This window comes from Gobio gobio (genome assembly GCF_949357685.1).
Source record: "Gobio gobio genome assembly, chromosome: 3".
Classification (NCBI taxonomy): domain Eukaryota; kingdom Metazoa; phylum Chordata; class Actinopteri; order Cypriniformes; family Gobionidae; genus Gobio; species Gobio gobio.
In genome coordinates, this window is record NC_137099.1 from 16083297 (window position 1) to 16098980 (window position 15684).

Here is a 15684-nt window from a genome sequence, read left to right on the forward strand (position 1 = left end):
AGATGGCACCATTTTCCTTTGTTTTGACGGACCCAGTCTCTTCTGTGCCTCAGTTTCAGCTGCTTGTCTGTATTATTGCGAACTATGACACTATTAGTGACACAGCTTGCAGAACAGACTGCATGCTGTAGCTGTATGTTTTTTTTTTCTCGTCTCTCACCTCTGGTTGAAGCTCTTGATCTGCACTTTGTAAGTGTGTCTCTGTGCATCTCTGCCTCACTGAGCCTTTTCAAGACCGGGTATGTTTAACTCGCACTCATAGGAAACAGTACCTCAACATGACGTTACTGCTAAATCCAAAAAAGGAGCACTGATGTTGATGTGGCACCATTTCAGATCAACATTCAGCCGAAATCAACAAAAAATAAATGATAAGGACACGGGAAGATTTGACTTGTAACGTCTTAAGAGCTTCCTTCTAGCAGATAATTTCTTCACACCTATTAATATTACTTTGTGATGTAGTTGATGCAAATCATAAAACATTCATTCACTGCCAATGCAATGCTTAAATTCTGCTTTAGGATGTAACAGTTGAAATGCAAACAAGCAGTTCCTAGTCCACTGCGCTAAAGTTTAATGCTCAGCACACAACACACCCATACAAATGCAAAGAGATGCGCATGGCTAAAGAGATTATGCAGACGCACTCAAAGGCTTCGTCACTCGGCTTGCTGTGGAGGTCGCAGGTTATGAGGACGTGGCTCTTTTACAGAGAGCACAATGAAAGTGTCATGTCAAATACAGCTTGAGCTAAATTATTTTTTGTCTGGTTGATGTTGGATTGGTTCTCTGCAAAGTTACTCAGAAATCCAGAGAAAAGAGTAGTTTATGATAAACGCGCATAAATTAAAGTGGCTATAATTTAAAAATATGTAAAGTTTTTTTTTGTCAGTTACCCTTTACATATCATCAAAGTTTTGTCAGCAAGTATAATAAATCATACAAAACATACAATACAATAAATGCATTATATTAATAAACTATACATGATTAGTATAATTAATACATATTATAATAAATACAGTATATTAAATAATAGGTAATGTCTTGGGTCAAAAATGCATCTAAAATTTGTGACATTTATTGCCATGTGGTTGATGTTGAATTGTTTTAATTGTAAAGTAATTCAATTTATAATAACAAATTAATTAAAATGGCTGTCATTTGAAAAGTTTTCAATGATTACAGCATCGTTTTGTTAGAAAGTCGAATAGAATTTGTTTTATTAAGAGATTATTATAATGAATAAATATAATAGTGTTAATATTTTCAGACCCTCCTTCAAAACCACATAAAAATATGCCCCAAAAGTTCCTCAATTTTTTGTTGTTGTAATGTCTGATACGGTATATTTTAACAAATTAATTATTCTAATAAATCTTGTTGGAAATTTTATTTCAATTACTTGATTAAATAAAAAATATGTTTTACAAAAAAACCTGGTAAAGCTAAAATGTCTCTGTAAATCAGGTTGAAGTTGAAAAAATATTGCCACTTGTCTACAGAATCTAATTTATCAGAATTGTGAAGGCATTTAATATGGAAAGTGTGTTGTGAAATTACAGTAATGTGATGTAATGTGCAAAGGATGTACATACGCTTCTGGTTATTCTGCTAATAGGAAATAATCGGGCAATTAAAACCAATAGGGAGGATTCTGTAGAAGTGCTTGGCAACTGTTGAGTGTATGTGTGTTTCCTCCTCCCCGCCGTTTAACTCTTGAAACCTCTTTTGGGACGGGAGAGAATGCAGGGGTGGAGACACACGGCTTGCCCCTCTCCCAGGCAGCCAATTGGTGTGCAAAAGCTGTTCTGACTCCTCCTCCTGGGTTGTTCATTCCTGTGCTGCTTTGTGTGAAGCATGCTGGGGGCTGCTGTCCTCCTCCCTTTTGCTGTAATGGCTGTCAGAGATAGTGAATAGAGGGAGAGCAGCTAGAAAGGTTCCGTTTGATTCAGACAGCAGCGGGAAAGAAAACACTGCACACGCCATGATGCCAGGACATGCTAGAAACCCACACGTGAGTCAGATGCCATTTTGTCATTTACTTTTCCTCATTCCTTCTGCCTCCTTCCATCCCTTCCTCCCCCGTTTGTAATGAGTGGAGAGCAGCTAGAGTCTTGTGATGCCTTTCAGCAGGGATGATGAGTGCGTGAGCTGGAAACATGGTGGACGTGTCTTGGATGATGTGGATACTTAGTCAGAATGGCATTAGCAACGTGACTTCTGGTTTTTATTTTTATGAATGCAACAGAAACACAGGGCTTGGTTGGACAGATAAGAGGTGCCCTATGTAGGACAACTGTGATGAAGATTTCCCAGAAGGCCTAGCACTGCCTTAAACTATGCCATATGCCGTTGTAACTTAATTTTTGTTGGGCGTGTGGGAATTGGCCCTGAAGATGTTCTGTAGACAATCGAGCACAAACACTGTACTGTCTGAGACCTTGTTCATGTCATGCCACGGGAGTAAAATCATGTGCGAAGAGAAGCATCTTTAAATCAGTCATTTTTTTGCAGGTTTCTTCTGCCTGAAGAATCAATCAACATACACATCTAGATAACATCAGGTTAAGCAGCTTATTTCGCATTTAAACTACCCTTAAATGTTTGTGGTCAATAGTTTTTTTTTATTATTAAGAAAATGTATTATTTTATTCAGCAGGGATGCATTAAATGGATCATAAGTAACAGTAAAGACGTTTACATTTATTACAAAAGATTTTTACTTCAAAAAAATGCTGTTTTAAGGACCCTGAAAAAAATGCACCATGGTTTCCACAAAAATATTAAGCAGCTGTTTTCATCATATGATAATAAGTAAGGTAAACGTACCTATTAAGCTCACCAAAATCTACATTAAGACATTTTAGTGCACAGGGTATTGGTTTGAGTATGTTAAAATAAAATATGAATCTCTCGCACAATAATATTTAATTTAATTTTAAATAACAAAAGCATTTACATTAAAGGTCCCATGGCATGAAATGTTCATTTTATGAGGTTTTTCAACATTAATATGAGTTCCCCTAGCCTGAATATTGTCCCCAAGTGGATAGAAATGTTGATCGGTGTAAAACCGAGTTGTGGCTGTCTTTCTCTGCCTTTGAGAAAATGACAGGCCAGACTAGCCAATCCTGAAGTCTCCTGGTTTGACGTCCAAGCAGGCACGGTTTCCTCCCTTTCCTCCGCCCAGAGAATCTGGCACGCCCATGCAAACGCTCGTCGAGAGATCATTGCATCATTGCTTGTGAACGAGTGAACGCTGGCAGTTTCTCAGTGTTTGGATGTACAAATGAAAACAGAAGTCTTTTTTCAGTTCCTTCTGATCTGTGATCAGTGATTTCTGATGTGTAGCTAATTATTTATTATTCGTGCACACAATGCGGCTTCTCTCTCTCCAGACAGAACGGTGTTTTCGTGTTTTATATCTTGTGAGTCAGTGTTTTTGTACGTCCTCGTCGCGTCTATCGGTTCTAAAATGTGCATACAGTCATGAGTTTCTGCTCAACATCAGCAGAGATAAACCTCACACACGCCGAAGCTCGGCCTTCAACATCCCCGACCCACAGTACTGCATCTGGCCCACAGCGGAGGCACCAAACGCGGCGTGAGATTAAGCAGAAGGGGGGTAAGCTTGAGCATATCCGGGCTAGCCAGCCTAGCCCCACAATAAACTGGATTACATCCGATTACTGCTGTTGTGTCTTTGTTTGCGCTGTGTACTCAACGCGCGTCACTGACGCTTTTATTTTATTTTAAAAATAATGCTATTATCAACACTTACTTTTAACTCGTTCATCTCGACAGCTGTAATGGTACTTTGCATGTGTTACAAAGTTGGTAGAATAATGATGAAGAGACGGACTCGGTGTGACTGTTTATTCAGAACTCTCAGATACAAACACAATAAACTCGCGCTGACTGACAGCGCTCTCATAACTCAGTAGTTACTATAAATAACTTTGTTAGCAATCGCTGAGCTCAGTCTCTGATACATTAGTGATGTCCGGTTCGCGAACGATCTTTCTTTTGAACCAGTTCTTTTTAGTGAACCGAATCAGTTCACCAAATCGGACTGAATCGTTCTAAACGGTTCGCGTCTCCAGTCAGCGCTGATCCATAATTTACTAAAGTTACTAACTTTCTGACATGAGTGACAGTCCCTCCGACTAGAAATAGACTAATAACCTAAAGTATATGCTGTAACTAAAACAGTTCAGACATGCTGAGAACTGATGTGAAGTGAACTCAGGTCCATCCGTCTCCCTGGCAGACTCGTGCCTGCTCGTGCCTCGATAAACCACGCCCCCTCCGCTCATATAAAATGCAAAGATGTCAGCCAATCACAACAGTGGGTGTTTTTACTGAAGTCTCACAGCAGACACGCCTCTTGAAACAGGGCATTCAGCCACAGGGCAAACAGCAGTATAGAAAAAATGCCTTTTATTTCTAAATTATGACATTTTATGATGTAAAAGTCATACTAACAATATAAGTACACCTCAGGAAACATTATAAAATAATAGAAAAATGCCATGCCATGGGACCTTTAAGATGTACATCATTAAATGCAAAAAGTCTGGCTGTGCTTAATGGGTTCATGTTTGTAATCTATAAGCACACCCCTGTTGCCATTAAGCTCACATCATGTTTTTTGGGGAAAATTCTTGTTTATTTTAAACAACATTTTAAAAGAATAATTTTATAAAGATTAACTTGAAGTGACAACCATTTGTTAATATTTAAAGTCTGTTTATGAAGTATTTACATAGACGTTTAGTGTGGATGAGCTTAAAGGGAGCACACTGAGCTTTATTGGAACAGCAAACCCTTTTTTTAATTAATAAATATTATTAAATTAAATTTAAAAGGACAATGTTGCTAAATAAATAATCTAGGTCATGAATTAAGTAGAGATGTTCAGATACCCTTTTCCCCTTCCCGATTCCGATACCTGGGCTCAGGGTATCGCCCGATACCGAATAGGCTACTGGTCTGATACCTGGGTGTGTATCTGTATATACAGCTGTATACACTACTAGCCCTGTATGAATTGCTAGAATTATTTTATGGTGTGCTTCAGACTTATCCCTTAATAAAACATGAACAAATACATACAGTGAACTACTGTATTTATTACAGTATTTTTATCATCTGACATGCATTTGACAGTAATATTATTTATTTTTCTTAAGCGAAAAAGAACTTCAAATGCAGCCACTAATCTAACACTGCAAACTGAAAAAGGTATTTTAGTTTTACAATATAACTGTATAAAAAAACTGTGCAACAAATAAATGTAGGAATATAAAAAATTATATATTAATCAGAAAATAATCTCTTTACAACCATCTAGGCATAATTATTATTATTAGTAGAGACGTATTATTATTACATAGAGACGTAGCTAAATCTACTGTAGGCTACAATAGTAGCCTAATATTCTGTCAATTTCTTCACGTTAAACCAAACTTTTATTTTGATGGGTTGCCGTGAACACCTTTGAGTGTCTGTGTCCATGATATGACAGTTTTCTCGAATGAAACAGTAAATTCTCAAGAAGTGACGGTTTATGCGTTCGTGTCCTCATATAGTGACCATAGACTGTAAAAAAAAAAATGTGCGCAGCCGCCCGCCATCCACACAGAGACGAAATACTGCTAAACAGGACATACTGCTAACGCGTTTTCATTTCTGATTCGCTGCTCTAAACAGTTAGCCTGGATGCCAGCCGAATTTAGCCCCGCCCACAAAAATTTTTGCTCGGGCAATTCGGTCTGGACTCGCTCCATAGAGGAGTAATTATGCCCGAACAGAAACTGTTTGGACCAATGAAATTGTCAGGGCGGGCTTTAGACGATGATGGACAGATGATCAACAGTAACGTAATCATCCACGTCATCGAAGGCTCTTGGGTTGAATTTGCTCTTATCCTAAATGGAGAACTTGTTCGTATGCATTCACCTTCACTAGTTCTCTCAGAAACGATGATCGTGTTGGTAAGTACTCTGTGTATCCTTAAATTATTTTATTACTGGCAAAGATCGTTTACACTCATCTTTTTCTTGTAACGTTACTTAATCCAGCGTGCGTGCAGACAGGGTTGCCAAGTGTTTTTGCAATGTCACGCACAATTGCTATTCAAAACTATAGCCCAAAACAATAACTTTCCGGGGGGTTCTCCGGAAAAAAATGGCGTTTGGTTGGCAAAATATGTTATTTTGGCAAGGTTGCCTGCTAAAATTCGCATTCCTGGGTTTATATAATCACATAATTGGGGTCGCTTCAACCCGCGGACATGGAGAAAAACACGGACTTGGCAACACAGTGCAGTTGAGTTCTGTTGACATTTGACAACTAACGTTACGCGTCGCTCTGTTGCTCTGATTGGTTGTGGGTCTATCCAATTGAGGTCTTTCCTGGCTCGGTTGAAACACGCCCCATAATCAAAGCTCAATGGAGCGGTACCAGACTCATATTCTGACTAGAATTGAGTATGGCCACGCCAGGCTACTAAACAGTGGTTGCTGAAGAAGAACCGTGTAGAAGTTTGGCAAAGCAAGCGGTCATAATAACTAGGTCTTGTTTAAGAAAATTCATGGTATCAGATCGGTACATGGGTTCAAGTACTCGCTGATACCGATGCCAGAATTTGTTGTGGTATCGGTGATATTTCCGATACTAGTGTCGGAATTGGAACAACTCTAGTATTAAGTTCCTACATATTTTAAAATGAACAGCTATTAAGGAACATATCTATGAAATTATACTTTTTCTTATTGATATCACACTGAAGCTGCTATTTTCAAAGTAGTGCACCCTTTTAGCTCACCTTACAATTATATGATTTCTTTAATTACAGCAGTGTAAAACCACAGAACATCAGTAAACTGTAAATTTATAATATAATGGATTTAAAAGGACAAGCCAGTAATGCCTGTGAAGTAATATATTAGTGTAGCACACAGTCTTATATGGCTAGTAAGCTAACAGCGTTCTGTAGCATCTGCGCTGTGTTGCTAAACTAGTTTTCAGACAGCTTTCAAAATGGCCGCCAGACAGTGTGAACTGTGAACACGTGAATACACATATCTCAGTGTGCAATGGTCTGAAATAATAGGAGGTATATAGAAACAAACACATCAATTGGTTAAGATATCAAGTTGGATGATAAATATTTTTTTCTTTTTCTAATCTGAGCTCAAAGATGGTAGTGTGCTTAATGGGTACTTGAGCTTAATAGGTACGTTTACCCTAATGTTGAGCACCAAATCCGAATATTAGAATGATTTCTGAAAGACCATGTGACACTGAAGATTTGAGTAATGATGTTGAAAAATATGCCATTACAGGAATAAATTATATCAAAATATATTAAAACTTGTAATTATATATATTAATATTATTGTTTTTTAATTAAATAAATGCATCCTTGGTAGTGTTAGACCGATATAACGGCCGGCCGATATATCGGGCCGATATTTTTTTCCCTGCATTATTTACAGACAGGCGTCCACAGGCAGCTCTCACCGTCTCCAAACTGTCTTGCTCTCCCTCCCTCGCGCATATTAATCAAAATCAATTGAGAATTGACACGATGGTAAAAGGTCGAAAGACTGAAGTTTCACGTGGAGCATTGGGAGATTTTTTCCTGAATTACCGCTGGTGTTGCTCTACAAGAGATTAAGTTAAGTGCACCTACACTCTAAAAAATGCTGGGTTAAAAATAACCCAAGTTGGGTTGAAAATGGACTAACCCATCAATTGGGTTGTTTTAACCCAGCAATTGGGTTGTTTTAAGCAAACATTTAACCCAACTGCTGGGTCAAAACAACCAAATTGCTGTGTTAGTCCATATTCAACCCAACTTGGGTTATTTTGTGTAACCATTAAATTACTAGGTTGTAAATAGTTTTAAAATTAAGTATAGTACAGTCAGTGTGCACTTTATTATGCTGCTTGCTTGTTGATACTGTGTGCAGTAGTGTAATTATTTTATTTATGCTTAAATATTTATTTTCAGAATTTATTTTCACCACTGAACTCTTTTTTTTTCTTGTTCTACCTCACCTTTTTTTTTTTTTTTACTTTTTGTTAAATATAGTTTTTTTTTTAGTTCAATAAATGTTCCTTTTTTAAATTGTAAATTTTAAATTATCATCATGATCATTGTGTCATTTTTATGTTGTAAATTGAGGGAGCAAAAGCAGTATCGGCTCCAAATATCGGCTCAAGAAAATCGGCAGCCCGTATCAGTCATCGGCTAAGGCTGATGAAAAAAAATCGGTATCGGCATCGGCACTAAAAAATCCATATCGGTCGATCCCTAATCCTTGGTGAGCATAAGATTCTTGTTTCAAAAACATAAAAAAAATCTTACTGACCTCAAACTTTTGAAAGTTTACATCATATTGAACTGACCTTGGCAGTAAACAGTTTGCTGTGAAGCACACACAGCACTCTGAAAATGTTTATACATTCTTTCATTTAATATAATTCCTTTCATTCATGAATGTTTCTTTGATCCGGTTTATTGAGTTTGATTCTCTTGCTTGATTAAATCTCATCATGTCAAGTGTTACAGTTGTATAGTTAGTACATTTCTCAGTGACACATGATATTGAAAAAGGTATAACCGATTTGTCTTATACAATTATCATAATTAGTTAGAATTAGATTTTTATAAATGCATTACTTGGATGCTTTTTTGCTATTTGCCACCATGTTTTAAAAAATATTGCTTTAGTTTTTTCATAGTTAAATTTTTTTTTTACCAAACCCATACCTTCCCATACACATGCAATACATTTGGACAAGGTCTTCGATACACCTCTTCCATGATAAAGATTTTGGTTACAATTACATTTATTTTTCGTAGAATATTAAGTCAAAAATGTCAAGCGGGTGTAACCACCTAAGCTTCAAATGAAGAAAAAAAAACCTTAAACTAGAATTTTTAAGAAATAGTTTTAAGGAGTTTTTCATAATCTTTTATTTAATTTTTTATTTTAAGAACATGAAACATCTTGGACATATTTATTTTTTCATTGAATCAGTTCCATCTCATTAAAGGGATTGTTCAGCCAAAAATGTCCCAAATTCTGGCATTTACTCGCCCTCAAGCTATTCCAAACCTGTATGAATTTCTTTCTTCCGCTGAACACACAAGATATTTTGAAGACAAACGTTAGCCCATCAACGAAACTTTTTAAGCATTCACTTCTCTGGTGGAACTGGTTTGTCATGCTATTTAGTTCTGACAATTTACATTTGACCTGATTTTCCAGTTATCTTGGCTTTATGACAGAAGAAGACGACTTAAACCACACATTTTATTTGGTTTGCATTGGGCCCAAGACACACCCTTGTGGCATTGCTCTGTGTTTGGGATGGGTTTCTTTTGAGTATGAGTGGTTGAAAGCCTCTAAATATCTCTTTTAATAATTCTATGCGGTATATCATTGTATGACAATATGCTCATCCTAAGCAAAATAAGACAAACACAACTATTTGCTTTGGCATTACAATTATATTCTTGCTGGATGACGTAATTTTTTTTTGTCTTCCCTAAAAATTCTCAAGGGTCTACATTTTATTTCAATGCAATATATTGCATGGTATATGCTTTAACCCTATAAAGCCTACCGTTTCATATTTGATAAATTAATTTCTAAGGCTTCTAAATTATCAACATGATCAACACTTTGCCGAAAAAAACCCTGTTGTACACAATCTACTACATGACTTCTTCAGAGGTCTTTTAGTATAATTGTATAAATGTCCATCCTCAGATTGTGATACCTGTGTCTTTTTGCTGTTAAGTATCATATGATATGAAAGGCTTTTGAGGAATGTTTATTTGTATCTCTCAATTATAATTGTTTGCATTGCATTTTATGTTTTGCCACCCCCTCCACACACATAATGAAAACTACAGAGCTATAATCATAAAACTAAACGTTTAAATATCTTATCTTACTAAGATATATTATTGGGAGATAAAGACTGACAAAAGATATATTTTTCTTAAGTTAAGTTTTCTGTGTCATAAGTTAAGTTAAGTCTTAAGCCGGATCTGCGTCATATTCTCGCGCATGCGTCGTGGAGGCACACACGGAAGACAAGAACAAGTTGGATAAAGGTGTTATTTAGATTTTTTTTTGCGCACAAAAACTATTGTCGTCGCATCATAAAATGATTGTAGAGTCACTGTGGTGAGATGGACTTTGTAACGACGTTTTAAGTGCCTTTTATGGGTCTTGGGAGTGAAAATGTACTGAATGCCAATGGAGGCCTATCTGAAGCCTTTCTCAGCCATCAGCTTTCAACAAAAATATCTTCATTTGTGTTCCGAATATGAACGGAGGTCTTACGGGTGTCGAACGACATGAGGGTGAGTAATTAATGACAGAATTTTCATTTTTGGGTGAACTAACCCTTTAAGAAATGTAAGGTTTAAGTAAGCAGAATTTGCTGATTTTTATTTTGTACTCATACATTTTAACTGGTCTCACCAAATATTTGAGTAAGCTATTTCATACATTTAAACTCAAATGATCATCTTAAATATTTTTAGTAGTGAAAACTTGGCTCAATTCAAATGACTTAAAATGTGTCAGTTTTGTAAACTTAAAAGAAAAAGAAAGTTCAAAATATTATTAGAACTAATATTTTTTATCCAAAGTTAACCAAACAAATCAATAAACTCACCAAGTATTAATGATAAACATGGCCATAAATGCTATTCCCATTCTATGCAATGCATCTAAACACTATATCTAATTTGCATAGTAATGGGTTTTTGGGACAATATGTAATGTAAAAAGACGTGTAATAATGGGAGTAATAAAAATGAATATTTTCATAAGAATCTCATATTTCATATCCAGACTTAAAACTGTGTATGTTGTCAGAGAAATTCACTCAAATATAATGTCCTCTACAGAGGCAAAACCTCTATTCTGGGTCTCAGGAGGATACTTCTGTCTCATGCAGAGTGAATCCAGCATTTATATTTAGATGTCACTTCCGAAACTTTCCAGCATGCATTTGGCCGTCGGTCCTCTTAGCAGCATGAAAATCAATAGTTTTATTCAATGGACTCTATAGACTGTATAGCCTTGAGTTTCACGAGCCTGCATTAACTCAACACTGAATAAAAAGTGAGATTCTGATCGCGTTCAAGAGATCAACAACTATATCTGTGATTGGCTACATTACTCACCGCTGCAAAAACATGTTGAAAATAGATGCATTTGGCGCTCTCCATCTGTTTCGCCAGTGTATTATTACAGTATCAACTGAGGGTGCTTTTGCTTGCGTTTGAGGGTGCTTGGCACTCTAGCACCCCAGTAGAATTGGGCCTGCATCAAACCATGCTTCCAAACAAATGTCACTGCTCCAGGAGTCAGGGCAGCTCTGTGTCTCCAAGCACGGTGCTGTCTGTGAGTAGGCGGAGAAACGTAGCCCTCAGTCACAAATAGTTTGATTTTGCCTTGTTTTGCAATTTCCCCTTTGGCACTCATAATGATAGGCTCTCTATATTCCATGTACTCTGCTGCTTCTACTTTCCAGTTGTGTTGTTTGCTTTTTGCTTATATAAAACAGATTTGAAGTGTTTAAATGGTCAATGTCCAAAAACAGAAACAAGCATTTGAAAGTGTCCTCTGGTATAGAAAGGGCGTTTAGCAGTGTCTGCTGTGGGGCAGTAAAGAATTGTAGTCCTTAGACAGGCTGGTCACTTTAGTAACAGATGCATAGTTATATATTCCTCAATGAAGTGACATAGCAAAATATACCTCTGTTCTTTCCTTATTCTGTTTTCATGCCTCAGAGTGTTCAGGTCAGGAATACTCATGTAAGTATGATCCTTCTCAATTTGGCAACCCGGCATGAAAGGCTTGCTCTGATTAACTACAGTTCTGTTTTCATTCTGTTTTTTCTTTTATTTTAACATACACTGCCGTTCAAAAGTTTATTGGGATTAGTACGCGTTCTTTTAAATATTTTTGAAAAACTTACACACAGAGGCTGCATTTAATTGATAAAAATACAATAAAAAAATAATATATATTTAAAAAATCCTGTAATGGCAAAGCTTAATTTTCAGCATCATTACTGCAGTCTTCAGTGTCACTTGACAGAAATCATTAATAAACCATTTCTTATTATTATCAATGATGAAAACCATTGGGATGCTTAATGTAATTTTGAGAAGCATGGTTTGTTTCAGGATTCTTTTATGAATAAAAAGAAGAAAGTTCTTCAAAAGAACAGCATTTATTTGAAATCTATCAGAAATCTTTTGTAACACATAAATGTTTTTGCCGTCACTTTTGATCAGTTTTTTACAGCCTCGCTGAATATATTAATTCATTAAAAAAAATCTTACTCACCCTAAACTTTTGAATGGTAGTGCATAAAAACAGATCCAGTTTCAATCTGGTATGTAGATTGGTCAATACAGGGTTCAAGCTATGCTGAAATACATCTATTATCTATATAACTTTAGTTTACATGTCAGGGACTATATCTTCTAGTGGAAGGATGGTGCTTAATGAATCTGCTAAACAAACCTTTGTTTTTGTTTTAAATAATTTGCCTATGTTGTAACCATTTTGTAAAGCAATAAAGTTCAATGCTACATGTAATGCATTTTGCCGTGACTAAATTCGCATATCCATTCTGCTTTGTTTTCTCCGAATATAATATATATTTGTCATCATGTTCCACATTTAGGAGCTTTACTATCTGAAGACCCAGCAAAAACAGGAGAAGATGGAGCGATCGGAGAAGGGGTTGAAGAAACGACTACGTGTGTGCGTGGCCACCTGTAACAGAGCGGACTACTCTAAACTCGCCCCCATCATGTTCGGCATTAAGTCTCAACGTGAAATCTTTGACCTGGAGGTGGTGGTGCTGGGTTCACATCTCATTGATGATTATGGGTAAGACTGCTGAACATCATTTATTTGTATAAGTCACATAATCTCTTTAACTAATCAACATTAAATTGTTGAAGGGAAAGTAGATATCAGAGGGGTTGTCAAACATAGCCAAATTTGTGGTTATAAAACTAAACTAATAAATTGGTTTTGGCATTCCAAACCCGAAATGCTTTTCTTTCTTCTGTGGAACATAAAAAAAGTTATTTTGTCCATGCATTGAAAGTCGGTGGGGTCCAATGTTAGCCTGACAAGCCAGACCCACATCAAGATGTTGGGTCTGGGATCTCACCATTGGCAGAGCTCAATCCGAGCGGCGGGATAAACGTTTGTCTTTCAAATTCCCTCTGTACGCAATAGGATAGCGCTTCAACCAACCAGAGCAATGAAGAAGGTGAAGCGGAGTTAGTTGATAGATTCAACTTTCGCCGTATTCGTAAAAAAAACCTCTGAACACATCTTCCTTTTTTAAGAATGACTTCAGTGCCGTTCTTTGTTCTTTTCTCAAAGAAAAGCTTAACTCCAAGTCTTCCAGAGTCGTGGCCAAAGCCGATTCGAAAGAACGCTGTTCGCCAGCTTCTTTGTTTTCAAGTAGCACGCGGAACCGCCGCAGCTCTGCCGTCATTATGTTAAGCCGGCCCACCGACTCTATACACGATGTGATTGGCCTGACCAGAGTTTGGTTTTTCCAGCTCGCAAGCCAACGGAGAGTTTCTAGACGCCCTGGCTGCAAATTATATTTGCTGCCGCTAGGGTGCGTCTAGATTTCTAGGCTAGTCCAATGTTGTTTTGGTCCCTATTGACTTTCATTGTATGGACAAAAAACGTCGAAACAATTGCCGCTTTTCCACTACTAGGCCAAACTGCTCTCGTTGCTTAACCGTTCCATTCCGTGCTGATCCGGCCAAGCCAGTATGGATACGGTTTGATTTTCCACCCTAGGGTTTGATAACAGATGTAAATAGCGACCATGTTATGGAGGATCATCAGGTATTTCTTTTCATGTGATTATTAATAGGGGTGCTCCGATTGATCGGCAACTGATCTCGATCGGTCGATAATCGCTTTGGGATGATTGATCGGCGGTCTCCAAAAAGGCCGATCTCATGAACCGATCGCATGCTGACGACACATAAAACCCGCACCTGCCGTGAGAGCTAGGGCATGATATGCAGCGACACCGTCTCATTCTCTTTCCAGCGCGGGTAAAATAATTATAATGCAGAAGGTGAGGTACAATTCATATTTCTATATTAAATAACTTACGTAGTCATTTGAAAACTTTCTGTGGGACGTAAATTCACAAACAGCGCGCGTGAATCACCGCGTGCGCGCACTCTCTCTCTCCCTTTCAAAATGCTCAAATGGCTTCACATCAGCGCATCGCATCTGCACTAAAATTGAGCTGCACAGTTGACATAGGATTTGCCACTTTGCACAATCGAGGCAGTGTCGCATCGTCACTAAAGTTTATCATTTGCATTTATTTTTAAGTCTTGCCAGTGTTCAAACCGCTCAGCACTCGCGCGCACGGTCTGAAGAGAGAGAGAGACACATACACACACACACACAGTCTCACAAAAAGCATGCGAGTAGAAATTGCGATGAAATGGTCAGATACACACAAATGTATGTACTAAATGACCGTCTTGATGAATATCTGAATATTATCTAATATCTAATATCTGAAGGCAGTAACAAGTTGGAAAAAGGTGTTATTTTGATTTTTTTTGCGCACAAAAACTATTGTCGTCGCATCGTAAGATTATTGTAGAGTCACTGTGGTGAGATGGACTTTGTAACGATGTTTTGAGTGCCTTTTATCCGTCTTGGGAGTATAAGTGTACTGAATGCCAATGGAGGCCTTTCTCAGCCATCAGCTTTCAACAAAAATATCTTTATTTGTGTTCCGAATATGAACGGAGGTCTTACGGGTCTCGAACGATGTGAGGGTGAGTAATTAATGACAGAATTTTCATTTTTGGGTGAACTAACCCTTTAAGTGAGATAATAATATACATTTATTATATACATTTATTTGGGAAAGATGGCCCACAGTAGCCTTAAGTTATCTCATTTTCTAAAATAAACACTTGGTGGTTCTTCAAGATCTTGACTCAGTTAATTTAGAGTTAGTTTCATTTCTACAAATGGTGCAAACTCTGCAAGATTATAGATAAAAGATTCCCATTCCCCTGCCATTCTGTGATCGGCAGTGATCGGCAATCGGCAGATCATGATCTTGGTGATCGGTAATCGGTGATCGGCCCCAAAAATGCTGATCGGAGCATCTCTAATTATTAACTTAAAGGTGCTCTAAGCGATGTCACACGTTTTCTAGGCCAAAACATTTAGGCACCAGTTTGTTTTTGTTGCAGTTTGTGGAGCTTAGGGGGACTACAGAGACCGTGTTTTTTACAGTGTGTTCAGGGGACAGGCAGCTAGCGGATAGCGAGGAGATGTTTGTTGCATGTGAAAAAAAAAGTTTTGGCCTAAAAAACGCATGACATCGCTTAGAGAGCACCTTTAATTATTCATTTACGTCACTCAAATAGTGCACTTGGCCAGCTACAGAGAAACTGGTAGCCAAGCAACAGACAGGTAACAAATCCTAAGTGGCAATGTCACTACACACTTTCTACCAGCACGGTTAGGGCCAAGAACGATTTGTAATTGTGCCGTGCCGAACCAAGCTCAAGTGGAAATATAACTGGAACCATTCCTTACCATTCTTAGA

At 37.5% G+C, this 15684-nt stretch overlaps 1 protein-coding gene across 4 annotated transcripts in view; it reads left to right on the forward strand.

Annotated features, from left to right (window-relative positions):
* gne (glucosamine (UDP-N-acetyl)-2-epimerase/N-acetylmannosamine kinase) overlaps window positions 1-15684 on the forward strand; it is a 31818-nt gene that overhangs the window by 2265 nt on the left and 13869 nt on the right. The window contains exons 1-3 of one of the 4 annotated variants that reach the window (XM_079812258.1): window positions 1839-2020; window positions 11837-11860; window positions 12742-12950. In XM_079812258.1, coding sequence (XP_079668384.1) covers window positions 1991-2020; window positions 11837-11860; window positions 12742-12950 — 263 coding nt within the window. In that variant the 5' untranslated portion in view covers window positions 1839-1990. Of the gene's footprint in view, window positions 1-1838; window positions 2021-11836; window positions 11861-12741; window positions 12951-15684 lie in introns of those variants that run through there. The other 3 variants (XM_079812261.1, XM_079812259.1, XM_079812260.1) reach the window with 3 other exon arrangements.